We start from the raw sequence: 15,974 nt of genomic DNA on the forward strand, positions 1-15,974 counted from the left end.
CACCGCTCGCTCTCTCCATCACCGCAAGAAGCCCTCCCTCCTCCTCAAGCTTGACTTCGTCAAGGCTTTCGACACCGTGTCCTGGGAGTACTTGCTGGAGCTGTTACATCGTCTGGGGTCCCGGCACGCTGGCGCGATTGGATCTCCATGCTTCTGTCCTCGGCGTCCTCGTCAGTTATCCTTAACGGGACGGATGGCGACGACATCTCCCATCGTCGAGGTCTACGGCAGGGGGACCCCCTGTCCCCGCTTCTGTTCATTTTGGCGATCGACCCGCTGCAGCGCATCCTTCACCATGACACGACCCTTGGAGGGCTGTCGCCGCTGCCCCTTCACAACTCCTCTCACCGGGCGAGCCTCTACGCGGACGATGCCATTGTTTTCATCAACCCCGTCCGCGAGGAGCTGTAGCTTCTTCTCTCCATCCTTGATGCCTTCGGGAACGCGATGGGGCTCCGAATCAACACGACCAAATGCTCGGTGGCAGCCATTCACTGTTCTGAAGTTGATCTCGAGGCGGTGCTCCAGCCCTTCCTCGGCGAACGGGTGGACTTCCCCTTTCGGTACTCGGTCTCCCCCTCTCCCTTGGCCGGCTTCGCCTTGCTCACCTCCAACACATCCTTGACCGGGCACGTGCAAGGCTGGCGGGTTGGAGGGGAAAATGGCTCAACTTCGGTGGCCGCCTGGCTCTCATCAACTCCGTGCTCAGCCCTCTCCCCGTCTACGCAATGACTGCGCTTCGTCTGCCCAAAAAGTTCATCTGTTCCTTTGACAAGATTCGGCGGCATTTCCTCTGGAACTTGGACGATCAAGATATTGCCGGCGGCAGATGCAAGGTCAATTGGTCCAAGGTTTGCTCGCCATGCGGCCTTGGAGGGCTGGGCATCCTTGAGCTCGCCGCCTTTGGCCGCGCCCTGCGACTTCGTTGGCTTTGGTACGAGGGGACGGCGCCCGATCGGCCCTGCCACGGCTTGGAGACCCCCTGCGATGACTCGGACCGGGCACTCTTTGCCGCCGCCACCCGTGTCACCATCGGCCATGGGCGCACGGCTGTCTTTTGGGACTCTACTTGGCTGGGCGCCTCTCCGCTCCATTCCGCCTTCCCCGCCCTCTACGCCCTCTCCTGTCGAAAGCGGCGCTCGGTGGCTTAGGCGCTTTCGGGGAATCAGTGGGTACACGACCTTCGGCCGTCCATCGAGCCCGATGTGCTTACAGAGTTTATCGGTGCTTGGACGTTGATCGCAAACGCCCCTCCGCTTCATCCTGATGCTCTTGGTTCTATCTGTTAGGTGCTCACTGACAATGGCACCTATTCCTCCAAGTCCGCCTACCTGCTCCATTTCCTCGGTAGAATTAGTGCCCCGCTCCAGGTCGCCCTCGGGCGTTCCTGGGCCCCCCCGAAGCTGAAGCTCTTCGCCTGGCTCCTCTCGCAAAATCGGCTTTCGTGCGCTGACCGTTTGCAACGGCGGGGATGGCCAAACTGTTATTTCTGCCCTCTTTGTCGGCGGAATTTGGAAACCACGGTTCACCTCTTCTTCGAGTGCCCCTTCGCTCGTTTCATTTGGTGTGAGGTCGCGGGCGGGCGCAACTGCTCCGGCCTGGGCTTGGCGCTGCGCAGGGATGCCACCTCCTTCAGGTCATGCTACGAGCTCGCGATTGGGAACTCACCGGTTGGTCACTGCAAGGGAGCCAGCTCTCTTTTCATTCTTGTTTGCTGGTCCATTTGGCGGGAGAGGAACTCCCGGATTTTTCACGACAAGGACACTTCAGCTCGCCAGATCGGCTGCTTCATCAAGAACGAAGCCCAGGAATGGGCCTTCGCCGGCGCTAAGGCCTTGCGGAAACTCCTTTGGGAACCACCTTGAGTTTCCTGTTTCCCTAGTTTCTTTCCTTTTCTTCCTTCCTTTCCTTTCTCTTTCGCCTTAGCGCGGCTCTGTACATATTTTCCCTCTGCTTTAATATATGGAAGCCAGCAGTTGCTGGACCTTTCAAAAAAAATCTTATATATGTATCAATACCCTCTCATTCATGTATTGGCTAGTCAAAAACTTTTGTAGAACATGCGTTGGATGATTTAAGATGAGAGTTGGTGAGATAAGACTTGTATAAAATCTTGGTTTGGAAGATGCATGTCGATGGAACACTATATCCAGGACAAAAAAAAGTTCAACTATGCGACTGTGTGAAGTACAAGGGAAAATAAAATCTAAGAAAACAGAAACATGAGAGCAAAATTCAAACTTTCGAACTAAGAAAAACAATCGCTCTGAAAAAAGCTAATCGAACTGGAAAACACCATCCACGAGGCCCATGATCCCAGCATGATCGTCATCAACCAAATTCTCATCCTCTTCTTCTTCCCGCACAACATGATCCTCCTCATCTTCTGTAGGAGCGTTCAAATCCAAGCTCAAACGACGTCGTGATCCCTCGCGGGTAATTTGTTCTCCACGGTAGTGGCCGATCCCTCGTCGTCGCTTTGCCGGAGGCGAGGACGACGACGATGACGCTCCATCGGAGCTCAGCACGATGATGGCATCGTCTAGACCTCCGTTGCCATTGCCATTGCAGGCCATGATCACGTTCTTGATCGCGTCCCCTGACTCGTGATGATCTAGGCCACCATCGTCTATCCCGTCGATGAACACCATGCGGTGAGGGTTTTTCAGGATCGCTTCGAGCAATCTCGTCCCAACATAGGCGCCATTGTCTCGTGGCCACCTCCTTCTCATGATCTTGAGTCCGGGGTCGCTGTTCGCGGAGGTGAACTCGGTGTAGGATCCGAACACGAGCCTCGCGAGCTCTAGGGCCATGGCCTTCTTGCTGCGCCAATCATTTCCACGGAAGAGCAGCCATGTCGTCCCTGCCGGTGGCCGCAGACACCTCCTCATCATGCCAGAGCGGCACCGGAGCACGGTGGCCGCTATGCCAGGGACTATGTCCTTGTGCCGTGGTGGGACACGCGCCTCGAGATCGTTGCACATGATCTTGAGGTTCTCCGCCGTGAGCTCCGTAAACTTTGGCCGTTGGTGTGATGCGATTCTTGTGAGGTTTGGATGATATTGGTCTTGGTTGATGCGGCGGAGCCAAGGCGGGAGGCTCGCCCTTGCCTTCGTGCCGCCGACTATGGCCGATTGGCCTGTTCTTTGTTTTGTTTCACTTGATTGATCCCTGCTCCAAGAGAAGAAGCGAGTGTTATATGCCACCAGCCTCCCTAAGCTAAGTTTATATATACTCTAAATTAGTTTTATTAGATCTTTCATTATATGTAGATTTTTGCATAGTATTTTATTTGAATTTATAGATCGTAGAATAATTTTCTATAAACCTGATCTTAGTAAAAGAAGTTTGACAGCATGCTCTTAATTATGTTACCTGTGGTGGCAGCTGAGGCTTCCGTCTTGATCGACTGGGTGTGCGCGGTGCAGCGCTGTTGTCTCAGGACAAGCAGCACTGCTACTCTCGCCACTGGAGAGCGCGGCGGCGCCCTTTTTCTTGCCGGCAGCAGAGGCGGCCTCGCGCACGGCGCGGTTGACGTTTGGGTCGTCGAGGATGGACGCCACGAGCCGCTCCAGCTCCACCACCACCACCGCATTGCCGCTCCTCCGGTGCTGCACCGCCGCCGCCTGCGCCCGCTTCAGCGCCGCCACCAGCGCGTTCGACAGCGGCACCATCGTCGTCTTCGGCGCCGACGCGTGCTGGAACGGCGCGCGCACCGGGAGGCGGCCGAGGGCGGCGTCGAGGCGGAGCTGGAGCTGGAGCTTTAGCGCCGCCGCCGCCGCCTCGTGCTGCTGCCGCTTCCGGAGCGGACATGCGGAGGGGAGGAGGAGTCCGGCCGCGCCCGTGCCAGTGCCCGGCGCCGAGGAAGAAGAAGAAGAAGAGGATGACATGACAGCGCAGGCGACGTGGAGCGGGGTGACCTGCGCGTGGCCCCGGCGCCGAGCCAGGCCCGCCGCCTGCCTCACCGCCGCCGCCGCTTCCGCCCCCAGCACTTGCTGCTGCTGCACCGCCCGGTATCCGCCTCCGCCGCCGCCGGCGGTCCGCATGGCGTCAATGAGCATATATGCAACCAGCCGTAATAAGCTACACTATACGCAACACCGTACCGTTCGATATACGCTAGCTCGTCTAGGCCGGGCGGGCTATAGAAGACACACGCATCCACGCTGATGCATGTATCATATCGGTAAGCCGTATATATGCATGCACCAACGCAAAGTACTCGCCAGCGATTAATTGCATGCACATACGCATGCCCCGGATAAGAGATTAGCTGCACTGCACTGCATGCATGTAGGGCTATATACGTACTTTGCCACTTGGGTATCGCACTTACACAGCAGGCCGGCCGGCCCCGTCGTTGGCATTCAGACAGGGTGCAGTGTACGGCGAGAAGATGGATCTGTGTGGACACAAAAGGAATGCATGCATGGCTCTATATGTGATCGATGTCGACGCGGTCTCGATCCATTTATTTTTGGTCCCAAACGCAAGGGAGTACGTACGTCGCGTGGTTGGTGCATAGAATGTTTCGGTCGGACGTAGTAGGGGCCGGGCCGCGCAGGATCGAGTCAGGATCAGGCGGCCGGCCGGGGCAGCGTAAAGGCGCGCGCGCGATCCACAGGCCAGTACTACGTGCATGCATGCATGCATGTAGGGGGCCGAACGAGAGTAACTCGGTGCATGCTGAACATCTGGCAATACGTACGTACCCACAGATGAACGCATGTCTCCACAGATCAATGCATATCTTATCCACGGGCCCCAAAATCTACCGTCCGGGCAGCCGATATTGATTCCTCCTGCTGCACGCTGAACGTACCATCCATATTTTCAAATATGAATGTATCTCTGTCCTAATCCTAAAAAACATTTAGATACATGTAATATTTTGACAGGTTGAGTACTACTATAGAATAAGCACGTGGAGCAGTGGTCGTACGTACGTGAGCAACGCATGCAGCCCGGTTAATTGCATATCTGACGGTGTGAATTAATAGGTCGATCGTAGCGTCGGCATCAATCATCAGTGCCGCAGGAAGGACACTCGACGGCGGTCCTGCATGCGCGCGCATGCATTACGGCGTGCTCCCTTTATCCTAAATTGTTGTCGAAATTTAGAAAAACTTGAGTCAAGATTTTAAGATCAGAACGAGTACGTGCGGGCATGGCATTCACAAGGGACCGAGGCCCGCACGTCGACCACTCGACCGTGTTTAGATTCTCTGTCGCTACATATATAAAAGTATATCAATCATCGCTCGATAAAGGGACGACTGACACTGGTCAGATTGCCAGAAATGATAATCTGGCCGGACTCTCTCTCTCTCTGCACATTTATGCTCGGCTAAATGACCCGACTCTTGTTGCGTTTGGAGAAATTAAATTACAAATCAACCTGTTTTTATTCATAGATTATGATTTTACCCATGTTTCTAGTACTCCCTGTTTTAGATGATATTCAGTACTTCCTTCATTTCTAAATACTTGTCGTTGTTTTAGTGCAAATTTGCATATTAAAAATGGTTATCCCGCATTTATTTCGGGGTATGGTAAAAAGCTCTCGAATTTATGGTTAGTGGAAAACGGTTCCCATGCATGGCTATGAACACACCAGGACATGGCTAGAGCCAGGAAATCTTTACTGAGTACGTCATCACCTCATCGTCGGGACAAGCAAGGGTGTGTAGAAAATATATGTAGTACACCCGTCTAAGAACTTAAATGAAAGAGAAAATCTAGCTGTTTTTAAGAAGAAAAAGAGTCTCCTTCAAACCTAAATCTGTACGAAACCGCCACCAAAAGCACGCACAACGGAAATGCTTGGTGTACGAGTTTTTTCGTACGTATGATTTTTGCACAACACACTGAATCAGCGGTGAATCGGTTGTTGCTTTGCAGTGACCCAAAAAACAAATGAGTTCGATTGTGAAAAAAACCATATGAAATGAAGTCGTATGTAGCATCGGCGTCGTCCGCCTGCTAAGCGTCGGGCTGACCGCCGGAGACGAGAAGCCGATATGGACATCAGCGCGGGCGGTAGTTTTTTTTTTTCCGGGATGGCTTTTTTTTTTGAGTAACTTCAGGATGGCTATCTTGCTTTACTTTTGTTTTTTTAGCAAAGCTACCTCGCTTTACCTCGTCACTTTTGCTGGCCCATATTACTGCCCGCGGCGTTTTGGGCCGTCAAATCTGGGCGACATGACGCGCGATCATCTTGGCGGGCCCTCCTAGGCCGCACGCTGCCAATGGGCTGGTCAGCGAAAGCAAAGCGAAATTGGGCTGGCTTGTTTCTGTTTCAGTATATCTTCTTGTCATAAATTTACCTTCTTGTCACTCTGTAACAATATCCGCGCTAAAAAAAGTTAGTACAACATACTGTTCCAACTGTATTTGAAAATCATAGCGTTCAAAAGTGGTTAAACCCAATAAAGATAAAAAAAGAATCTTGTTGGATAAATTCAACTACTGCACTGTACTAATTTGCTAGTATTTCACCAAGCGCACCATGGAAGATTTCATCGATTATCTAAATCCCTACCTAGATTAGTACTAGTACCAACGAATATTGATTTGGTTCAAATCAAAATACTCCTTTACCTACCCGCAAAAAAAATTACCCTTTTACCATCCACGCCCCAACGCTAATCCCGTTTCGTTTTCCGAGGCACGCTTTCTCTTTTACCCCCGGCCGAGTCCCAACTCCCAACACATAAAGCTCACGTCCAATCGCAGAATCCTTCTAACAAGCGGGGCACTGACAAAACGGACCCACAAGTCAGCCAAGGTTCCTAACGTTTCTCGTACGTAGCTTTCTCTGCGTGTCGAGGCGCATTTATCCGAGTCGTGTCATCGTGTGCGCGCGTGTGTGTTTGTGGGGTGCGGCGCGCTGCTGGCGTGAGCCAATCAGGAGGCTCCCCGCCAAAAACGAAGCGGGAGCTGGCGGCCGGCCCACATGCCAGGGAGGAAGGCCACGGGCGCCGCGGCGGGAAAATGAAAGCGCGCGCACTTCTCCACGGAACTCGGGGGACCCACGCGGCAGGACGGTTTTTTACTCCCCCTGTCACGCTTCACTTTTTTTTTCACCCATCGTCCATGGGTTTTGTTTCCTGCCTAAATTTGATGGCAATTTCACGGCGAAATTAACGTGTGTTGGTCGCTTTAGATGAAACCTTGGCAACATATGGTCTGCTAAACAAATTCACGTTGCTCCTTTTTCACTCATTTCTATATTTTGTTTACTTGAGAAATAATTAGATTTGCTTATTAGAGTGGACTGATGATTCGCCGGGTTGATTAATATTTAATACACGAATAAATAGTTAACTACTCCGCGATTTGATATTGAGCATAACATCTCCCGTGTCAAAGAAGTCGAGTGGTAATAATTGCAATTTCTTAACGTAATCATTCGACTAGCGCCAGCATGATTAAATACACTTGAATTTAGTACACCACGATACCATTTCTGAGTTAATTTGTGTTAACTATGCTAGTACTGGAATTACGAAAGTCACCAATAAAAGAGGCTTACAAAAAGTTTAGAAAAAAATAAGATCGTTTTTACCTTACAAAAAAATGTTTAGAGAAAACAAACTGTTTGCACAATTTTTCTTTCTAGCCCTGTAAAATAGGAGCAATCTTGTGTTGGGACCATAACTTTGATCCTGCACTACCAAAACCACAATTTCCCTCCTTTCCTCGCCGTCTTCCTCCTTTCATTCCCTCGTTTTCTCCCCCCTTCTGCCGCCAAACCTTCAGATCCAAACCCTAAGCGCCCCCCACACCCAGCGGCCATCTCGATCCGCCTTCCGATCCCCATGGCGGCCACGGCCGGCGCCGGGACCAGCAGTGAGGGCGCGGCGCGCGTTCTGCTGCAGCGGTACCAGCCGTTCGGGTCGCCGCCGGGCGAGTACCACCACTTCGGCCCGGCAGACGGCTCCGGCGCCGGCGCCGGCGAGATGACGGAGGCCATCGTCCTCCGGACGCCAGTGAGTTTGGCTGGACGAGCCTCGTGGAGGAGCTAGCTAGCCTTTTGTTTGTTTGATTGATTGACTGTTTCGGTTCTTCAGTCGGATGCTTAGGACCCCCGGCTGGTTCCCGTCCCCTTCCCGCTCGCGGCGAGCGGAGCTGGGGAGTTCGCCGGCAGTAGCAATGCTGAAGCGCGTCGCCGTAGATTTTGGGAACGGACGAGCTGGCGTGGATGGGGATGGGTGTTTTTTGGTGTTGGTGGAGGCAAAATTGCCGAATTTTGCTAGCCGTGGTGGGTTATAGTGCAGACCTGCAAAGTTTTGATATTACTGTGCATTCTGTCCAGATCCAGATGGATACTTTTGCTGGGGGTTTTGGTGAATTATCGCTAGGATGGAATGAATTCCTTATGTGGAATTTGGTACTGCCATTTTTTAGATGGAATTTGGTACTTCTGATTGGAAGGACAACGTTTCAGTAGCTGTCTTTTACTTACCGGCAGTACATAGTTGATCAGGGAAACGGCTTGCTGATGGATACACTAGTTGCTACAGAAGATGCTACTTTCTTCGGTTGTTGACACCATACGAACCAGACTATGATTGACCATGGTGGATAGTTTGGTCATTTTTCCACTTGATGGATTCATAATTTGATATGCTACGGGTCGTTTTGGTAACCCTTGATTGGTTTTTATGGCACGGTAAATGGTTTAGCCAAATAATACTTACACATTACTATGTGGTGGGGCTTCTGATAACCACATTGCTTGCAAATTATGACTAATAGTTTGATACCTTGTACAACACGAGAAGAGGCCAACTTCCCTACAGTGTGGAAAGATGCACGTGATTTTAATTTACTGATAGAGCTGCCACAAAGATAATACAAACTTAACACCGAAACAGTTTCTTTTTCTTGGTGAAATTCATTATTGTTTCATGGTAGTTGTTATCATTATTGTCTAATTATTTGTGAGTTTTTTAATTAATTTATTAACATGTATAAATTCAGGTATAGGCGTATCAATTCATATTCAGTAACTTCCTTAGGATCCCATAGTAACAATTGTGTTATTATTTTTTGTTTCCAGAAACCTATTTTCACAGCTGATTCTCCTGAATCCTACAAAGCTTTTGCTGCAAGACTCGTATGCATACTATTAATAGAATATTTTTACCTGTGACCGCATATTGGTGTTCTAACAAGGACGCCACATTATTGTAGCAGCCGGGGAAGACTTTGGACTGCTTTCTTTTAGTAATTATTCAATTTCGAATGCTATTTGTGCTATTATCTTCATGCAATGTGTTACTTCAGTCACATTAAATCTAACAAGAATGTTTTGTGTGTAGTTAAAGCGGAAACACAACAGAGAAGACAATGGGGTAGCTGAATCAAATGATTGGATGATGAGCCCTGGATATGCTAATGCAGCAAGCAGTCCAGTTCCTACACCACCTTCAGGAAAAGGTTCTAAACATTCCACCAAGCTTAAGTCTGCAAAAGGCCAGAAATCTTGTTCTCAAGCCCCTTTGTTTTCTGGTGAGTGATGCAGATACAGGCAGCCATGATTCATGAATCTTTTTTTTAACCTTGGACCAAGTTGCTCATGCCGACACATACTGTTTTCCAGGTTCCCCAGGCAATCCAGCTACTCCTGTTGGTGGTTGTCGCTATGATAGCTCCCTAGGTTCGAAGAGGCAACTTTCAACTGTTATGTTTCTGGATGAAATTTATTGATAGATTGCTAAGTGATTGTCATTTATTGATGTGTTCTTTTAGGGTTGTTGACAAAAAAGTTCCTGAACTTGCTAAAGGGTGCACCTGGTGGCATGGTTGACTTGAATAATGCTGCAGAAACACTAGAGGTTGGTAATTATATTTCTTTTGTTGCAAGAACTCGTTTCTTCTGTTAATCACCTAACGTGCTACCTTTTTACAGGTACAAAAAAGGCGTATATATGACATTACTAATGTCCTCGAAGGGATAGGATTGATAGAAAAGAAGCTTAAGAACAATATCCGTTGGAAGTAATTCATCCTCTGTGCCCTTATCTATTGTTTCTGTTTATGGGCATTACTTACTTTGTATGCTTCTTGCAGAGGAATCGATGACTCTCGACCAGGAGAAGTTAGCGATGATATGTCCATTTTACAGGTATCATGATTTCTGCCATCTTAGTTGTGACAAAACATTCTTCTCATGCAACATATTGTGGAAATGGAGATTCTCAAGTAATGGTTCCTTTGCTCTTCAAAATAATGATTGTTTATATTTGTCATCCGTAGGGAGATATTGAAGCCCTCACCCTGCAGGAACACAGCGTGGATGAACAAATAAGGTTGGTGACCAGTTACTTAAAGTCCCTGATATTGTCATTCTTTCAGTTTCACTAAGCATGCCACTCCAATGTTTCTTATAGTGAAATGCGAGACAAGTTAAGGGAGCTCACTGAAGACGAAAACAACCAAAAGTAAGTGTCTCACTTTCCACCCTTAAGAGAGTGAAATATATTCATTGTAGTTTCTTAAGATGTCTAGGACTTCAATGAGTCTAAATATATTCTTGCACTTCCTGCAGGTGGCTATATGTTACAGAAGATGATATCAAGTCCTTGTCATGCTTTCAGGTCTCTTTTCGAACTCTTAACTATAATTCTTAAATGTCGGTACTATCTTTACTAATCAAGTAATAAATAATATGCTTTAATTTGCAGAATCAGACACTAATTGCAATAAAAGCACCTCATGGTACAACTCTTGAAGTCCCTGATCCTGATGAGGTTAGTAGTAACAGAATCTTTGTTACTTGTAGGATCTTAGATTGATGTTACATTTTGTTAATGGGAGGCGTCTTCTGTATGCAGGTGAATGATTATCCTCAAAGGAGATACAGGATTGTTCTGAGGAGCACTATGGGTCCAATAGATGTCTACCTAGTTAGGTATGTGCCCATTACTCCTACATCTCTGCACCACAACTTCAGAATGTAGAGATCTAACTTAATGTTAATACTAATACCATTATTGGTTTGTTTTAAGTCAATTTGAGGAGATGAGTGGCATGGAGACTCCTCCAAGGCCAGCACAAACAATTAGCACGAATTCTCTTGAGAATCCTAGGACGCCACTCGCTGCAGGATCTAACAAAGACGCAGAGATGCAACTGAATATTCAAGACGAACCGATAATACCTCCTGACGCTCCTACTAGTTCACAGGATATTGGAGGGATGATGAAGATTGTCCCTTCTGATCTTGATGTAAGTACACTTCATGCACATCTTGTAGCATTTTCATCTAAAAGTCAGTCATGATTCTGGCTCTAATCATATTTTAGTTATAGTTTGTACTTCTATATGTCACCATTTTTTTTGCGAAAAGAGATTTCATTGATCACAACTTTGATATGTCACCTTGGGATGCACTATAACCGTCTAGTTTTTCTGTGCTCCTTATTTTTAGACTCTATTCCTTAGTGTTTCATTAATTCATTCGACTACCCCTTTTGCTGATTGAAAGAATTAATCTCTAAAGAACTGACGAACCGGGGTCTGCGGAGTTCATTTGCTTCTACTTTGACATGCAGAAAAGGGAATACCATTGTGACCAATATGAGGAATACACAATTAATTCGAAAGAAAAATAGATAATGCACTTATATCTGTTATAAATGTATCCTCTGTTATGAATATATCTTTTATATCACCATTGAGTTCCTTTGTAGCTAAATGTTCTCGCAAGCACTTCATAACAGAATATCCTTCTTTTTTGTGCAGGCTGATGCAGACTACTGGCTCTTATCAGACACAGGGGTTAGCATCACCGACATGTGGAAGACAGCACGTATCCTCTTGCTAACAGTCTCTACCACCCTTATCTTTTGGTTACGCAGTATTGATGTAGTATAACATACCACGTTACAGTGTGAAACTACTAGATCCTTAACTCGAAATACAGCAGAGGTGGAGTGGGACGGAATGGATATCAATGCCGATGATTTCCTGGAAGTTAGCACGCCCCAGCAGCAGGGTCAGCTGCCTTCTGACATCGCGGATCTCCCTTCCTGCATAAGCTGAAGAAAGACGTGAAGCATGGTGCCAAGTACCATTCATACATACCTGGGAAGAATTCTCTGTTTTCTTGCCGAGGGCCATCATTCGTCGATCAAATCCGAACAGAGACCTGAGAGCAGAGAGGTTCCAGTGGGTGGCTGTGGTGTACATACAGATGGCAACCTAGTGCCATTCCAGTACCTCCCTGGATCAAGCCTCCATGGCAATGGCCAATAACCTGGACATTCTCAGGTCTGTACTGACAAGATGTTTGGAACAACAAAGCGAGCTGCACCTCCTGTACCTTGTATGCTGCATGTTGTAGCTCACAGACAGTAGGACTGGAGTAGAAACATGTACAGTGCAGCGAGCTGTGTGAGTTTATTAATCATTTCAAGTAGGGCTAGGAACTAGACTAGAATTAAGCTGATGCAGTTGTAAACAAAATCCGTTAGCGTTTGATGATATCTATCGTTGTTTTGCAAGTGTCTTCTTGGAGACTTGGAATGGGCACATGATTTGGTTTGCTTGGTCTACATATTGACATAATGGTCTCGAGTGTTCTGCTAGGCATTTTCTTCTATTCATTTAAGAAATAATAGACCCATCACCTGCAAATCTTTGCTGAAGTTTTTATTGTAAATATTTTTTTCGAGAAGATTTCTTGTGATGTATGCATGTCTTGATCATCTCTGTGTATATAATATGAGGAGCATGCTCCATGCCACTTGGAATGAGAAGCTCCTACATTTCTTTTTTCTTGCTTGTCCCATCAGGCATCAGTTGACTGCTAATTTACATTAGTAACCATCATTTATAAATGCAACCATACAAGTCGCGTTCACCAGCGAATACGTATCTTTTGTGGGGGTAGTCGTAGATGGCACACCACACCAGCAGTCAGGGCCACGTTAGGACTTATCTAATTCACTGTTTTTAGCATGGAGCCAGTCACTCAAGCCTCAGGTCTTATATATTTCACCGCTTTTTGCATGGATCAGCGTGTGGTTATGTGAAGATCTCGAGACTCCTCAGTCTAGTTCTTAGAATCACGTGTTGTAAGAACTAAGAAGCTTTTCAAGCCATGTCAAAATATTACATGTATCTTTTTAAAAATAGATACACTCATATTTGAGCAAATTTGAGTCAGAATTTAGGATCAGAGGGAGTAGTATTGAAAATGGCAAGATGCATGGTAGGCTGGTAGCCATATGCACACATGTGGAGAGAAAGAAAGAGTTGTGTTGTGCGGTCGAACTCGTTTCTTTATTGCTAACGACCAATTGCAAGGGACAACGCCTTCCAGGTTCTATCTGATGGAAAGGACAATTCTTTAAGAAGATGTTTGGCTTTGACTACTCTCTGCTGCAAAAAGTGTTGGCCCTTTGACAAATCCTGTTCTTATTTTCATCCTCATGGCCGATTAAGTGTCAGTTGTTATGTCGCATTGCTGGCAATTAACTAGAGAGAACACTGAACACCCACAAAACAAAACAAGAGACAAATAGATGGAGTTCTAAGCAGACTCTTCTCCCAAATTTTAACCTCTGATTCTTAATCTAAAGTTATCCGAGTCATCAAATGCGCTTTAACTGAATCCTACTTATCTAAAGCAATGAATCTATGCTGCGTGCACTATATATGTCCTACTGATCTATCCTAATAGCTAGACATTCAAATATGAAGTGCTCACACCCCTTAATCAAGTACTAGTATAGTAATCTGCCAATGGCAACTAGGCAAGATTCCGATGTGGAATGCTGAGTTGGATTGATGCTGATTGGGTCCCCCAGATAGCTGAAACAAGAAAAGTAGACGTTGTGTTGTTCCTGTGATTGTGATGTGAGGTCATGAGCAAATGTGGCTACATTAGGGCCACATCCATGTTTCAACACAATTTCACATCGCCTTCCTGCCACCAGTACAGTGAGGTGCCACTAGGCTTCTTATTGGCCGTCCATTTTTCGAGAGCGGCTGTGATTGCTCATCACCCTTGCATTGAAGTATTCTGTATATATGGCGATAGAAAACGAAATAACCGACTACTTAATTTATTATTTTCACATGCTAATTCTTCCTTTTGACCAAATTAGATGTTTTAGAATAGGACAACTTAGTTTTCTCCTTTTCTCCGAGTGATCCTCCAAATGCCAATGCCATTTTACACATTTAAAATACTGCCATGAGATAAAATTAGACCGTAATAGAATGTATGTACAAAATAGATCCGGGAAATATCATTTACCACTCATTAGCAAAGAGTGGTGAAGTCCAATTGGTTGCCAAATCGGGCCCGATGAGTGAAGGCGTTGGTGGGCAGCTTCAACAAACTGATCTTGTCGCACAATTTGTCGAGTCTCGAGTCGTTCCGAACGTGTTGCAATTTTGGTTTCGCCTAGTTTTTTTTAACAAAACAACTCTCTATTTTCAAAAGCAACTATCTATTTTGTACAATGATATCATCATTAATCACAGTCCTTTAGGGCTCGTTCGGTTGTGTGTATCCCGGAAGGGATGGAAAAGGGTTGACAAGAATTTGATCGAAAATCTGGACAATTCCGGTTGATCCTGGCCGGGATGGGACAAAATGAACGGGCCTTAATGAGAACAAAAATGACCAGGTGTGCCACAAATAATGGCGTAAACAAACAAAATGAATTTTTTCGAGTGAAAAAAAGAAACCTCGCAGGAGTTTCCAGCAAAAAATAATAATTCCTTCGACCTCTTCCTGCGAGCCCTAGCACGTGCAAACTACTGCAATTAAACGGAAGAAACAAATAAACAGCTTACCCAAAAGGAAAACCCAGCGGAGAGAAGACAGAGGCACGCGAACGTTTTACGCCGTGGAGCCGCGCGTGGTGACGTGGATCCAATAATTGGCGCGGGCCCACCCCGAGCCGGTCTGACGAGCCGGGCCCAGGTCCAGTCACCACTCACTCTCTCCCAAAGGAAAACCCCTTTCACGTCCTCCAAACGCGTCCGCAGTCGATGACGTGCGGGCCATCCCAGCCCCCGAGCCCAGCTATATGCTCCAGCGAGCCGCTCGCTTCCCACGCTCTCTCGCCCCCGTTGTTGTTCCTTCCAAGTCGTCGTCTAGCTCTCGCGCTGTTTGATTCGATTCTTATCACCAGCCGCTGCACAGGTTCCTTCGATCGATCGTGGCGCCCGGCATGCCATCGGCGGCGCTGGCTGCCGTTCCGGTACCGGACACGCTGTCCCCGCCGCCGCAGCACCACCACCAGTACCACCGCGGCCGGCTGCGCTCCCCGCTGGCGGCCAACGGCGGCGGAGGGGGGAACTTCGAGCTGCGGCACTGGCGGACGCCGCTGAAGCGCGCTCCGTCCTGCCCGCCGCCGGCGATCGAGATCCCCACCGGCGGCGAGGGCGAGGGGGGCGGGCACGGGTACACGAGCCTGCGGGACATCCTGTCGTCGTCTCCGGCGAAGGCGGGGTCCCCTGCCGCGGCCTGCGGCGTCCTGGGCGGCGCCGGCAGCAGCTGCGGTGACATCCACATGATCCGGCACCCGCTGGTGAAGCACGCGGCGTACGCCTACCTGCAGATGACGCCGTCCGCCAGGGAGGACCCGGCCGCCGCCCGCCGGAGCCGGCGGTGGCGCGGCCCGCTCTGCCGCCTCCTGCTCGGCTGCCTCAGCTTCTTCGGAGCGCTCTTCCGCCCGTGAACTCCTCTCCGGCCGGCGAACATGCGGGTTCTAGCTTTGGTTGCACACCTCAATTCTCTTCTTTCTCTTTTCTGTGATTGATTAGAATTTTTGTTTTCTAGAATTTTCCGGCTTATCTTTGCGGTTGTAATTTGTTGTAAATAATTTGGTAGGATTAGACACAAAGAGGGATGATGATAACAACAAGGGGAATGATTAATGTCATACTACTAACAAAGCTGATTACTCGTCATGAACTCATGATTGATGCAATAATGGCAAGGAAAA

General features: G+C 48.0%; 3 protein-coding genes across 4 annotated transcripts; 2 read left to right on the plus strand and 1 right to left on the minus strand.

The window, feature by feature from the left end:
* Positions 1-2,148: 2,148 nt before the first annotated feature.
* Positions 2,149-4,151, minus strand: LOC112268792 (protein SMAX1-LIKE 3-like). The gene is made up of 2 exons (XM_024454917.1): positions 3,376-4,151; positions 2,149-3,171 (listed from the first exon to the last, which is right to left on the minus strand). The coding sequence occupies exons 1-2, from the start codon at positions 4,059-4,061 to the stop codon at positions 2,277-2,279; spliced, it is 1,581 nt and encodes a 526-aa protein (XP_024310685.1). The 5' UTR covers positions 4,062-4,151; the 3' UTR covers positions 2,149-2,276.
* Positions 4,152-7,674: 3,523 nt separating this feature from the next.
* LOC100839650 (transcription factor E2FA) lies at positions 7,675-12,571 on the plus strand. Of its 2 annotated transcripts, none has more exons than XM_003578838.4 (14): positions 7,675-7,991; positions 9,327-9,516; positions 9,608-9,664; positions 9,757-9,842; positions 9,917-10,005; positions 10,078-10,132; positions 10,264-10,316; positions 10,398-10,448; positions 10,556-10,604; positions 10,692-10,757; positions 10,842-10,918; positions 11,016-11,235; positions 11,752-11,818; positions 11,933-12,571. In XM_003578838.4, exons 1-14 carry the CDS (start codon positions 7,821-7,823, stop codon positions 12,049-12,051), a joined length of 1,350 nt encoding a protein of 449 aa, XP_003578886.1. In that variant the 5' UTR covers positions 7,675-7,820; the 3' UTR covers positions 12,052-12,571. The 2 variants fall into 2 exon arrangements, with proteins under 2 accessions (XP_003578886.1, XP_010238694.1); XM_010240392.3 differs by lacking the exon at positions 7,675-7,991 and adding an exon at positions 8,043-8,263.
* A 2,454-nt stretch (positions 12,572-15,025) lies between these two features.
* LOC100824838 lies at positions 15,026-15,943 on the plus strand. Its single transcript, XM_003576974.4, has one exon. It carries the CDS (start codon positions 15,198-15,200, stop codon positions 15,705-15,707), a length of 510 nt encoding a protein of 169 aa, XP_003577022.1. The 5' UTR covers positions 15,026-15,197; the 3' UTR covers positions 15,708-15,943.
* Positions 15,944-15,974: the final 31 nt, after the last annotated feature.

Source organism: Brachypodium distachyon, chromosome 4, assembly GCF_000005505.3.
Source record: "Brachypodium distachyon strain Bd21 chromosome 4, Brachypodium_distachyon_v3.0, whole genome shotgun sequence".
NCBI classification, from domain to species: domain Eukaryota; kingdom Viridiplantae; phylum Streptophyta; class Magnoliopsida; order Poales; family Poaceae; genus Brachypodium; species Brachypodium distachyon.

What these genes read in the sequence shown, in the direction of transcription:
- LOC112268792 (XM_024454917.1), bottom strand. Translation starts at nt 4,061, where the DNA reads ATGCTCATTGACGCCATGCGGACCGCCGGCGGCGGCGGAGGCGGATAC. An exon ending in AGCCTCAGCTGCCACCACAG is followed by an intron (nt 3,172 to 3,375) that starts GTAACATAATTA and finishes CTCTTGGAGCAG; the next exon opens with GGATCAATCAAGTGAAACAA.
- LOC100824838 (XM_003576974.4), top strand. Translation starts at nt 15,198, where the DNA reads ATGCCATCGGCGGCGCTGGCTGCCGTTCCGGTACCGGACACGCTGTCC.
- LOC100839650 (XM_003578838.4), top strand. Translation starts at nt 7,821, where the DNA reads ATGGCGGCCACGGCCGGCGCCGGGACCAGCAGTGAGGGCGCGGCGCGC. An exon ending in TCAAGCCCCTTTGTTTTCTG is followed by an intron (nt 9,517 to 9,607) that starts GTGAGTGATGCA and finishes ACTGTTTTCCAG; the next exon opens with GTTCCCCAGGCAATCCAGCT. An exon ending in AAGAACAATATCCGTTGGAA is followed by an intron (nt 10,006 to 10,077) that starts GTAATTCATCCT and finishes TGCTTCTTGCAG; the next exon opens with AGGAATCGATGACTCTCGAC.